Source organism: Muscardinus avellanarius (assembly GCF_963383645.1).
Source record: "Muscardinus avellanarius genome assembly, chromosome: 18".
NCBI classification, from domain to species: domain Eukaryota; kingdom Metazoa; phylum Chordata; class Mammalia; order Rodentia; family Gliridae; genus Muscardinus; species Muscardinus avellanarius.
The window spans coordinates 25,207,705-25,221,160 of NC_137804.1; the positions used below are offsets into that span (position 1 = coordinate 25,207,705).

A 13,456-nucleotide genomic window follows, 5' to 3' on the forward strand; every position below is an offset into this window, starting at 1 on the left:
GAGTCAAGGGATATTCCACTATTAAGGTACACTCCTACCTCCTGTTGAAAAAGTTTTTAGACAGGGCCTCCTACTTGTGATCCTCCTGTCTCAGCCGCTGCGCCACTGTGCCTGCCTACTTATCTATTCTTTGCAAAGTCAACACTTCCCTCAGTTTCCACATATACTATTAAAATTATACGTTTCTTTGAAAACTTGATTTTTTTTGTGTGTGGTATTAGGGATTGAACCCAGGGGCATTCTACCTCTGAGCTATACCCCCAGCTCATTTTTTTTAATTCTCCATTTTTTTTTTTTTGGTGGTACTGGGGTTCCTGGAAGCCCTTCTACCTCCGGGATACACTCCCATGGGCTACACTCCCAGACCTATTTTTTTAAACTTTTTTTTTATGTGGAAACAGGGTCTCTTAAGCCAGTGCAGCTGGCTCCGAACCAGCATGATCCTTCAGTCTCAGCCTCCCAAGCACGGGGATTATAAGTGTGCGCCACCATGCCCGGCTTTTTAATTCTCCATTTTGAAACAGGATCTCACTATGTAGCTGAGACTGGCCACGAACCCGCGATCCTCCTGTCGCAGCCTCCCTCCCAAGTGCTGGGATTACCAGCGTGCACCACCACATCTGGCAAAACTTGACATTTTTACTAGGCTTAGACAAAATTATTGTAGTCTGTAATTCAATTCTATACTGAGATTGATTTTGAAGTTACAACTGTTTTGTAAAATAGTATTCAAAATGTGTTTTAGGTAATATATACATATATATATATATGCTATATATCATCAATTAAATTTCTTTGTTATCTTGTAGGGATTAAAGAAATACTATAAGGAACTCCAGAATCAACTGAATGATATCGTAGAATTGGTAAGAGGAAAACTGTCTAAGCAGACCAGGATCACTCTGGGGGCACTGGTTACAATTGACGTTCACGCTAGAGATGTGGTCATGGACATGATTGACATGGGTATGTGGCTTTTTCCTTTAATATTAAAGGTAAAATATTGATAGCTACTAGAAACAAAGGCATATTACTTTTTCTCTCAACAGAACTTCTTTTGCATGGTTTTTGTATAAGTTGGAAAACGTGAATTAACATTTGCTATTATAAAATATTACAAAATATTTTTCAGAGTATGTTTAGCTATGGGCTATATGTTTTATTCTTTTTAGGTGTCTCAAGTGATACAGACTTCCAGTGGCTTGCTCAGCTCCGTTATTACTGGGAATATGAGAATGCTCGTGTTCGTATCATTAATTGCAATGTAAAATATGCCTATGAATATCTTGGCAACTCACCTCGACTTGTCATTACTCCTCTCACTGACAGGTGTTACAGAACATTGGTACGCATTTACATTTTTTAAATTCACACATTAATGTTTACTTTTTGGTTGCAGTATCATATCTTATTGTCCAAATTTAAAATACCTATCCTCCTTTATGGTCTTGCCTGTAATAGGTGAATGATGTTATCTCTGACTAATCCTAAATTCTTTTTATGTAAAGTTATAGTAATGAATAATTGCTTTTAGAAGTGTTTGAGATCTATTGTATAAAAATCGGAGCCGAGCGTGGTTGCGCACGCTTGTAATCCCTGCGCTTGGGAGGCTGAGACAGGAGGATCGCGCAGATTCAGCTTAAGAGACCCTGTTTCCAAATAAAAATATTTAAAAAAATAGGTCTGGGAGCGTAGCCTGGAGGTAGAAGGGTTTCCAGGAACCCCAGTACCACCAAAAAAAAAAAAAAAAAAATATATATATATATATATATATATATATATATATATATATATATATATATATATATATATATATATATCGGGAGTCACTCCACTGGGAATACTCAGAAAAAGGAAAGGACTGGAGGTATGAAGACAATACCAGAGCTTCAGAAAATAGTATCCATTTTTTTTTTTTTTTTTGCAGTGGAGTATTAGATGACAGGACGTTGAGGAAAATACATTTGGTTCATAGAACTTCAAATAAATAGTTGGGTGAGGTAGTGGATGCCTATAATTCCAGTACTCGGGAAACTGAGACAGGAGGATTTCAGGTTCAAGACCAGTCTCAGCAATTTATTGAGACTCTTGGCAACCTAGAGAGACCCTGTTTTAAATTTAGAAAAAAATATAATAAAAGAACTGGGTTTGTGGCTTGGAGGTAGAATACGTCTGGGTTCAATCCCCAGGGGGTTGTGTGCGCGTACACACACACACACACACACACACACACACACACACACACCCCAAATACGTGCTGCTGAATTGAGAGGAGAGAGCTAAAATGTAGGAGAATGATGCTGAAGCTTATGCTTGGCTGGGAAGCTGTGGAAGATAGAACTATGACTATTAAATTCCTAGGAATATGGTTGCTAGGTAAAATATTGGACTCCTCAGTAAACTGGAATTTCAACAATAAATACAGTCATGTGTCACTTAACGACAGAGATACATTTTAAGAAATGCATCGTTAGGTGATTTTGTCATTTTGCAAACATCACAGAGTGTGCCTTCATAAAACTAGGTGCCATGGCCGACTGCACATCTAGACTATATGGCATGTACCACCGTCTACGTGGCCCTCTGCTGACTGTTGATCATTGCGTGGTGTAAGAGTGTAAATTTTTTTTAGTGTGACCTAAATATTGCAAGGGACATATTTACTAGTACTAATAAAGTATTAATGGTCAGTCTGAACTTTAAATTTAACTAGGCATTCTATATATTTGTATGCAAAGCCTGGCAACTCCACCTAGGAATTGAGGAGAGGTATTAAGAAACACCAATCTACTTATGCTGATTAAGTAAAAGTAAAGTGAATTTGATTGAGTTTTCTAGAATTATAGATGAAATGAAGATCCTTGTGCAAACAATTTGTTAGGGAATGCTCTCGATAAAAGTAAATTGGGATAGCAGGAGGGGACAGAAGAAATACCTAAGCAAAGAAGTGGTTTTAAGACATGGATAGCTAGCTATACCCAGATCTCAGCAGGAGCTTTGGAGAATGAATGGCATGACAGAGTTATCCCACTCTACGGTGATGGGCCTGGCATTTGCCCTTTTTTGTCATTGGTTAGTCACTGCTGGGGCAGGGCCGTGAGTCCGTTTTCAGTTATTTGCTGAGAAGGTAGCTCCTGTTAGTTGAAAACAGTTCTTAGGAGAAAAAAGCAACTATAAGCTAGTTGCAATCAAGACTCATAGCAGCCAGGTGTACTGATGCATGCCCATAATCTTAGTACTTGGGAGGGTGAGATAGGATCACAGCTTCGAGGTCAGCCTCAGCAACGTAGCAATACCATATTTCAAAATATAAAATAAAAAAGGGCTGGGGTGTAGCTCAGAGGTAGAATGCTCCGAGAACCAAATTCCTAATACTAATCTTCAGGACCAAGAAAACAACAACAAAAAACAAAATTTACAGCAATTGGAAGGTGAGTGCAATGCCCTGGTAAAGAGGATCTAGGCTGGGAGCCAAGGAGTCTGTGCTTAAACATTTCACCAAATCCTCTGTTTCTTCAGTCTTTCTTGTTCCTACTTTAGTGGTGAACAAGTCCATAGTTATTTCTAAACACTTGTTGGGGTGAATCTCAAGCATGTCTATGTCATGTCTGGTACCTTCGTGCGGTGAAAAGGTGTGATATGCTTGTGAGGTGGAAGTCAGCACCGAGTTGTAAAGTCAGAGTGACATTAAACACTTGAATACAATGTCAGACACTAAAAAAGATCTTAGTACATTTATTACCCATAATACAGAGAACACAGCTCTGAGCATTTTCTTGAAATTGAGGGAGAATCTGAGGTTTCTGGCCATCAAGTTAATGGATATTAACAGTATAGCAACCATTATAAATTGAAGATGAGTGAAATATCTTTGGTATTGATTTACTTAGCGGTCTCTATTTTTTTTAAAATATAAACATATTTATCATTTCATTGGCTTATTTATTTTTTAAAGATAGATTACATTTTTGGGTTTAGAGCAAAAATAATTAGAAAGTATAGTGTCCTTATTCCTCTCGTTCTATCATATGCTGTCTCGATGCTTTTTGTGTGTGTGTGGTACTGGGTATTGAACCAGAGGCATTTTACTTTTGAGCTACACGCCTACCCTATTTTATCTTTATTTTGGAATAGGGTCTTGCTAGGCTGATGAGAGTCTCACTGCTTACTAAGGCTGCCCTTGCAACCTCCGACTATCTTAGCCTCCCAAGTACTGGGAATACAGGTGTGCACCACCATGCCTGGCTCCAACCTTTATTCTTTAGCTATACATTTTCTTTTTCCTTTTTTTTTTTTTGTGTGTGTGTGTGACACTAAGGATTTAACGCAGTGCTTTATTGAACTTAATAAAGCTGCTTTTAAAATAGCAATCTTGAGCCAGGAGTGGTGGTAATTCTTGTAGTCCCAGCATTTGGGAGGCTGAGACCGGAGGATCGTGGTCTGCTGACAGCCTCAGCTACTTAGTGAGGCCCTTTGCAACTCAGTGAGACCCTGTTTAAAAAATAAAAAGACTAAAAAATAGGGCTGGAAGTATGGCTCGGAGGTAGAATCCCCCTGGGTTCCATCCCCAGTACTGAAAAGAAATATAGCAATCTTTGTAGAAAGTTTTGTGCTTAAAAAGTAACTGAACATTTAAGCAATTGTCCAAGTGTTTTTTATTTTCAGTTAAGCATAGATTTCCTCTCATGTGTATATATATATACATTTTATATATATACACACATATATAATATATATAACACATATATATATATATATGTTTTTTTCCAGATAGGTGCCTTCTATTTAAACCTTGGAGGTGCTCCAGAGGGTCCAGCAGGCACCGGAAAGACAGAAACTACCAAGGACTTGGCCAAAGCTCTTGCGGTGCAGTGCGTGGTGTTCAACTGCTCAGATGGGCTCGATTATCTAGCGATGGGAAAGGTAGTTCATTTACTGTGTGGATAAGATTACACGTTCCAAACTCCAGAGCGAGGTCTAACTGGACACAATTACTTTTAATATGATTTGAATGCAATTTCAGCATTACTTGAATAAGTTGATTTTAGGGATAATGACATTGTATTCATCCTTGGGACTTATTTAAAACTTTTATTCGTGTTTTATTTGTTCAGGTTTATTTTTCTATGGTGCGTTGTAATTCTCCATTAGAGTGAGATTCAGAGTGATGCTTACACGCACACGACACTTGGCCTGTTTCCTTGAGCATCCGGCTCCCCCTCCCCCCTCCCCCAGTACATACTGGTGAGACCTTCAGATACGGACGTAACATTGTTCAGCCTGTTTTCTTCCTCAGTCCTTTCCCCCTCTGCTGCTTACCCCCCCACACCAAACCCTTTCACAATTCTCCTGGCCTCTCTCCTCATTTATCTCAATTCCTTTTTGTGTTCTATTTTCTCTCTAGCTTCCACATAAAATATATGACCTTTGACTTGCTGACACTGGCTGATTTCGCTTAATATAATATTCTCTCGTCCATCCACTGTCCTACAAATCATACAATTTTGTTCTTCTCTATCCTTGGGACTTTCATTAAAAATTAAACTGGGTTGGGTGTATTCATTTCGAGTCACCCCCTCATGCCATTTTGGTATGGGGCTATATTTCTATTTTCTGTTTTTCTATATTTCTAATAAACTTATTTAAATCTTCAAAAAAATTAAACTGGGTTTTGACTCAAAAGTTAAATATTTGCTTAAAAAATAGTCCTTTTCTAAGAACTCTCTCTCTCTCTCTCTCTTTTAGTTTTTTAAAGGATTGGCTTCTTCTGGGGCCTGGGCTTGCTTTGATGAATTCAATCGCATCGAGTTGGAAGTGTTGTCTGTGGTAGCTCAGCAGATCCTCTGCATCCAGAGAGCCATCCAACAGAAGCTGGAAGTATTTGTTTTTGAAGGGACAGAACTTAAACTCAATCCAAACTGTTTTGTAGCTATTACTATGAATCCTGGCTATGCAGGACGGTCCGAGTTGCCAGACAACCTTAAGGTGATTTTCTTTTAAAAGTCTAAGTTTGCTCACCACAAATGACAGCATCATTCATTTAAAATATTATAATTTCCCCCATGTATTTGGTATTTCCACTTTACCTTTTCCGTTTGATAAAAAAAAAAAAAATGCCTCTAGAACTTTTTTTAGGTATCCAAGTGTAGGCTGGGCGTGGTGGCGCACACTGGTAATCTCAGTACTTGGGAGGCTGAGACAGGAGGGTCGCAGGTTCACCGCCAGCCTCAGCTACTCAGTGAGGCCCTCTGCAACTTAGAGAGACTCTGTTTCAAAATGAAGAATAAAGAATAGGGCTGAGGGTGTAGCTTGGAGGCAGAATGCACCTGGGTTCGATCTCCAGTAATGCAAAAGAAAAGAAAAAAGAAAAAAAAATCTAAGTGTATAAAAATATTAAAGTACTACTGAAAAATTACAGAGTTTATGAAAAGGTGTTGCGTCTGGGGAATAAACCTGAATATCAACACATTACCTTGAATGCTTGTGATTAGCTTTAATTGGTTTCTTTTATGTAAATATTTGTTATATATTTCAGGTTCTTTTTAGAACAGTGGCCATGATGGTTCCAAACTACGCCCTGATAGCAGAAATCTCCCTCTACTCGTTTGGGTTTTTGGACGCGAAGCCTCTGTCTGTGAAGATCGTGATGACGTACCGGCTGTGCTCAGAGCAGCTCTCCTCACAGTTCCATTATGACTATGGCATGCGGGCGGTAAAGGCAGTGTTAGTGGCTGCTGGAAACCTAAAACTAAAATATCCAGACGAAAACGAAGACATTCTTGTAAGTAAGAAATATATACTGGTGTGTATTAAGTATTTACATCATGAAAATTTCAGTAGAAAGTTATTTTATTTTTAATGAGATCAATCAGGAACTATCTAGACAACTGAGTTTCTTTGTTTTACTTCAAGTCTTTCTAAATGAGGTTGAAAGTATAGTTTTGGAGCGAGGCGTGGTGGTGGACACCTGTAATCCCAGTGCTTGGGAGACTGAGATAGGAGGATCCCGGGTTCAAGGCCATCCTCAACAATTTAGTGAGACCCGCAACAACTTATCAAGACCTGGTTTTAAAGTAAAAATAAAATACGACTGGGGATGTAGCTCAGAGGTAGAATGCTCATGGGTTTAATTCCTAGCACCCCCAAAAAAGTGAAAGAAAGAAGAAAAGAAAAAAGAGGTTGTACAGTTTGGGGTTATACTTCATATGACCGCAAGGACCTATGGCTTGATAAGCATAGTGGGTTTTTTTTTTCATTGTGGGGATTGCATGGGGCAATGTAAAATAAACTTTGGCTTTTGAGAGGGATGGAGTGAAGAAATAAATGCAGATGGTGAGCTTATATTCTCTTTTTTTTTGGTGATTTTAGCTTCTTCGATCAATTAAAGATGTAAATGAACCAAAGTTTCTATCACATGACATACCTTTATTTAATGGGATAACTAGTGACTTATTTCCTGGTATTAAACTTCCTGAAGCTGACTATCATGTAAGTAAACCTATGAGAACGACTTATTCTGCACAAGAGACTCAGTTGATGACTCAGAGGCTAAAGTTCCATTTAATTAGTGAGATTATTTATTCTTCACGACAGTCCTCCTTTTGGCCACTTAATTAGGATAAGTACATTTTGGTACTTTCTGTTATTTATTGCCAGAGTTAACTTGTTAAGATTCAAGTCAAAGATAGTGCCTTTTTCCCCACCACGTCACTGGGGATGGAACCCAGAGGCATTCTACCTCTGAGCTACACCTCCAGCCCTATTTTTTATTCTTTATTTTGAAGCAGGGTCTCACTGAGTTGCAGCGAGCCTCACTAAGTGGCTGAGGCTGGCCGCGAACTTGTGATCCTCCTGTCTCAGCCCCCCAAGTACTGGGATTACAAGTGTGCGCTATCATACCTGGCCCAAAGAAAATGTTCTTTGTAAGAGAATAGTATTTTATTTCATATATTGTGTTTTTAAATGCTAGTATACATACTATAATGTTATAGAATATTTCATCAAGTAAAAATGAAAGTAGTAACACATTCTATAGTTAATAAAGCTTTGTAAATTACAGTTAGGAGGAATAAGTTCTGGTGTTCTATTGTACAGCAAGGTGACCACAGTTAATAATAATGTATATTTCAAAATAGCTAAGAGAGCCTTTTTATTGGCAGTACTCGGGACTGAACCTAGGGGCCCTCTAGCTCTGAGCACCCACCCTCGCCCACCGCCAGCCCTTTTTATTGTTTATTGGAAACAGGGTCTCACTAGGTTGTTCAAAGTCTCACTAAGTTGCTGAGGCAGGTCTCAAACCTGCCATTCTCCCGTCTCAGCCTCCAAAGTATTGGAATTACAGTGGCACACCACCATGCCCTGCTGAGAGAGGATTTTACCTCTTCTCATCATAAAGAAATGATAACTGAGGTGATGGCTATAGTAATTGGTTTGATTTAATCAGTTTACAAATGCATAAATGTATCAAAACATCATCATAAATATGAGCAATTATTTGTCAATTAAAATAACAAACTTAAGGGCACCAAGTACGGTGTGAATATATGCCATTGTCAACATAATCTACATTATGATGTGAGATTATAGTGCACCAAAAAAAGTAAATAAATAAATAAGTTAAAAACTTTAAAAATATAATTGGCATGTATTTAAGGTATACAATATGACATAAATTTGATGTAAATATCAAATATACATTGATATACACTGTGTAAAGATGAACACAATTGAGATAGCTAAGTATTCATCATCACCCATAGTTACCACTGATCTGGGGGCGATAAGGACTGTTTCCTTTAAAAAGGGAGTCAATACATTATAATTGCATTAATCATTACAAAATGATGAAAGTAATAAAACGTCCTTTGGTTTTCCCTCCATTCTCCTCCTGCCTCCAGCCACCAATGATCATGTAACTTTACTTCTATGAGTTTGACTCTTAGATTTTACATACAAGTGAGATAATATGGTATTTGTCTCTCTGTGCCTGGCTTATTTAATTTAATATAATATCCTCTAGGGTCATTTGTGTTATCATAAATGATGGAGTTTCCTGTTTTTATATTTTATTTTATTTTATTTTTGTGGTACTGGGTGTGGAACCTAGGGGCATTCTACCTCCGAGCTAAACCCCCAGCCATATCTTTTAATTTTTTAAAAATTTTATTGTGCATTATAATCTCACATAATGTGGATCATGTTGACGAAGCCAGCCATATTTTTTATTCTTTATTTTGAAACAGGGTCTTACTGAGTTGCAGAGGGCCTAAGTAGTAGCTGAGGCTGTCCGTGAAACCTGATTCTCCTGTCTCAGCCTCCCAAATGCTGGGATTACAAGCGTGCACCACCACGCCCGGCTTCCTGTCTTTATTTTTAAGGCTGAATAGTATTTTTAAAAATACTTTTATCTGTGTATTGTAGTCTCACATCATAACGTAGTTTTGAGTGATGGGAACATACATGCACACAGCACTTGGTGGCCTTCCCCATGAACAGTATTTCAACGTGTACACATATCACATTTTAAAACCTGCTCAAAGCTGGGCAAGGTGGCGCACATTTGTAATCCCAGTACTTGAGAGGCTGAGACAGGAGGATTGCAGGTTCTTAGCCAGCCTCAGCTATTTAGTAAGGCTCTCCGCAGCTTAGTGAGAACTTTTCAAAATAAAGAATAAAAAATTGGGGTGTAAACCAGGTGTGGTGGCATATGCTTGTAATCCCAGGACTTGGGAGGCTGAGACAGGAGGATCACACAAGTTTGAAGACAGCCTCAGCCACTTTAGTGAGTCCCTCCTTCTCAGGTTTGGCTTAGTGATTGACTTTGTTATGTTTGTGAATGTACATCATGTACGTTAGGAATTTGGGAAGAACTATATTAAAAAGTTGTTTTATGAAACATAAATCCAATGCTATCTTGATGATCATTAATAACTTATACTGCCGGGCGTGGTGGCGCACGCTTGTAATCCTTGCGCTTGGGAGGTGGAGACAGGAGGATCACGGAGGTTTGAAGCCAGCCGCACTGGCTTAAGAGACCCTGTTTCCAAATAAAAAAGTATAAAATAGGTCTGGGAATGTAGCCCGGAGGTAGAAGGGCTTCCAGGAACCCCAGTACCACCAAATAATAATAATAATAACAATAACAATAATAATAATAATAATAATAATAATAATAAACAACGTACACTAATATAGCAAAGATATTTAACTATTTTTTCCTCATTTTAATTTGAAAAACATAAAGCTTTTGCATTACATGATTTTAATATCGCTTTATAACAATAAACTTATTTTATTTCAGGAATTTTTAGAATGTGCTCATGAAGCCTGCCACATGCACAATCTTCAGCCTGTTAAGTTTTTTCTGGATAAAATGATTCAGACATATGAAATGATGATTGTTAGACATGGGTAAGATTATCTTTTATAGTTGAATGCTATTTTTTAATTAAACTGTTAATTCAAATTAAATTAACAATTAAAATTCATGGCCTAAATGAAGCAACAAACTTCATATACTAAGTAGGCTAGGGAAAAAGCAACCCCTCACCCCCAGTAGTTTATAAGACAAAGATATATTGTTCTCTCATACTACACGTTCAACAGGGGTTAGTAAAGTGCTCATTCAGTGACCTGGTTGTAATCATTGTCATAATTTGTGATTTGGTCACACAATATGTTACTCACCCTCCTTAATGTACATAAAATACACTCTTCCCTTCCCAGAGACACAACCTAAAGTTCTGGTTAATCAATGAACCGTACTCAAAGTTCAGGATCTCTAGGTGAGGCATGATTATCTTTGTATCAGATTTGGAGGTTGTTACTGTTAATCCTCCAAACTAGAAAGAAAATCATCTGCCCTCCAGGTACTCAGTATACAGTCACAGGTTTACCAGAATGGGCTTACCAGAGCAAACATTCCCATTCAGAAGCTGAAGAATAGGAGACCCACCCAGCCAACATTATTCTGTAGCAATTATAAAATCCAGTGAGGACCCCCACTCCCGGAGATGGATTTACTGTGAAGCTTCAGGACTCTCATTTGTAGGGACCCATCCAAAGGGCTGTAAACATTTTGTATATATAATTTATGGTAGAGAGGTCGAAAAAGATGGCAGTGGCTGTGGTTGCAATGGCGATCGCGGCCGCCGATCAGGACATACATTCCTCGGAGAAACTCTGGACACCACAGTTTGGATTAAAATCTGATTGGGGCACCTTAGGGAGACATTTCCAGCCGTGACTTCTGATCTAGAATTCAGGAGAGATAGTGGATAGCGGTGGAATTAGAAGCAAAACGACAAGGAGACGCCTGCCACGCAAGAAAAGTGATTTTGGGGAAGAACATCCCAGAAGAGATTAAAGACTGCTTCAGCCACACATGCAGGGAACTCTTAACATCATACCTTGTAAGAAAAGCAACCCAGGCGTGGTGGAGGGAGCTGAGCAGTCCCAGGCGGGAAACTGAGCCCGTGAATTGAGAGGGCTGAGCCAGCATCCCAGGAGACCTGGTGCCAGACGGGAGGCTGAGTCCGCGAACCGAGAGGCCCAGCGCAGGGCAGGAGGCCGAGCCCGTGTCCCAGGAGACCCAGTGCTAGGTGGGAGGCCGATCCCACGAACCGGGAGGCCCGGTGCTGGGTGGGAGGCCAAGCTGCATGTCCCGAGGAACTCAGCGCCGCTGTGCTGCGCTGGGCCCCGTGGTATGCTCGGAACAGCAGATCCTGCTTTGCGTGGTGAGCCTGTGGGCCTCTGCTATTGGAAGGGAGATAAAATTCATTGCTGCCGAGTGCTTGATCCCACAACCTCTTCAAACCACATATAGTATCTTCTTTAAAAAAAAAAAAGGAAAAAATATTGGAGAGGGGTCAAGATGGCCACGGGAACTTGGGACAACATGCTGTGTGAAGAGGGTGCTCTGAAGAGAACTGAGATTGCTATGGCAGTGGCAGCGGTGGTCAGCATTTGGTAGAGGCAGAGATTCAGTCCATTCCACCTCATAGTTTTAAAGAAATATCCTCAAAGGTATACTGCTACTGCCGCACATGCTCGGGAATTCTGGAAAACAAACCATGTGAGAAAGGTGTTCAGGAGAGAACTGAGATGGCAGTAGCAGCAGCGGTGGTGGTGGTGACCAGAATTGGGAGGGGCGGACAGATCCAGTCCAGTCCACCGTGAACTTTTGAGGAAATCTCCCCAAAAGTAGACTGCTCTTCCCACACATGATCGGGAATTCTGGACAACATGCTAAGCAGTAAAAGGGTTTGAGGGGTTTCAGAGGGAGCCCCGCATGGCTGGGATAGGCCACCACACTGCGGGTTCTGGGAGTCATCAGCCCTCACAGCCACTGCACTCCTCTGCACAGAGTGGGAGGCCAGGGTATGTATGGAGCAGCAGAGCCTGCTCTCTGGAGTGAAGCTGTGGACCTTGGCCTTTGGAGGGAGGACAAAATTCATTGCCACTGGGTATTTGGGGTCCCAGCTTTCACAAAGGACATGTACTGCTCTCTCATATTAAACAATAATTGAAGAATGCCAGGTGTGGTGGCAAACACTTGTAATCCCCATGCTTGGGAGATGGAGACAGGAGGATAGCGCAGGTTCAAAGCCAGCCTTGCTGATTTGAGAGACGCTGTTTCCAAAAAAAAAAAAAAAAAAATATATATATATATATATATATATATATATATATATATATATATATATATGTATGTCTCTGGGAGTAGAGCCTGGAGGTGGAAGGGTTTCCAGGAACCCCAGTAATACAAAAAAAAAAAAAAAGGAAGAAAAAAAGGAACATTTGTAGATGACCTGCTCTCATAGTGGCAGAGAACAGAGCCCGATGCACAGCAAGACAGTAAGGCCGGCGCTGAGGCCTCTGAGGCCAGGATAGGAGCCTGCCTGGTGGCTAGGCCAGTGCCGGGGCCAGTGAGGCTGGGATCAGAGCCTGCCATGAGGCAAGGCCGGTGCTGGGGCCTCCGAGGCCAGGATCAGAGCCTGTGAGGGGTGAGGCCAGTGTCAGGGCCAGTGAGGCTGAGATTGGAGCCTGCCGAGGGGTGAGGCTGGTGTTGGGGCCAGCGAGGCCAGGACCAGAGCCCACCGTGAGGCATGGCTGGTGCTGGGGCCTCTGAGACCGGGACCAGAGCCTGCCGAGGGGTGAGGGCGGTGTCGGGGCCAGCAAGGTTGGGATTGGAGCCTGCTGAGGGTTGAGGCTGGTGTCAGGGCCAGCGAGGCAGGCCGGGATCAGATCCTGCTGTGAGGCAAGGCTGGTGCCAGGGCCAGTGAGGCTGGGATCGGAGCCTGCCATGAGGCAAGGCCGGTGCTGGGGCCTCCAAGGCTGGGATCGGTGGCTGCCGAGGGGTGAGGCCAGTTTTGGAGCCAACGAGGCCGGGATTGGAGCCTGCCGTGAGGCAAGGCTGGTGCTTGGGCCTCCAAGGCCAGGATCAGAGCCTGCCGAG

The 13,456-nt window shown here is 41.1% G+C and overlaps 1 protein-coding gene across 1 annotated transcript in view; it reads left to right on the forward strand.

The window, feature by feature from the left end:
• DNAH12 (dynein axonemal heavy chain 12) overlaps positions 1–13,456 on the forward strand; it is a gene marked incomplete at both ends in the record, with an annotated part of 212,727 nt that overhangs the window by 77,256 nt on the left and 122,015 nt on the right. Inside the window, 7 exons of the mRNA XM_080715991.1 lie at positions 810–966; positions 1,173–1,345; positions 4,771–4,923; positions 5,746–5,985; positions 6,536–6,781; positions 7,369–7,488; positions 10,301–10,410. Of these exons, the coding sequence (XP_080572117.1) occupies positions 810–966; positions 1,173–1,345; positions 4,771–4,923; positions 5,746–5,985; positions 6,536–6,781; positions 7,369–7,488; positions 10,301–10,410 (1,199 nt within the window). The remainder of the gene's footprint in view (positions 1–809; positions 967–1,172; positions 1,346–4,770; positions 4,924–5,745; positions 5,986–6,535; positions 6,782–7,368; positions 7,489–10,300; positions 10,411–13,456) is intronic.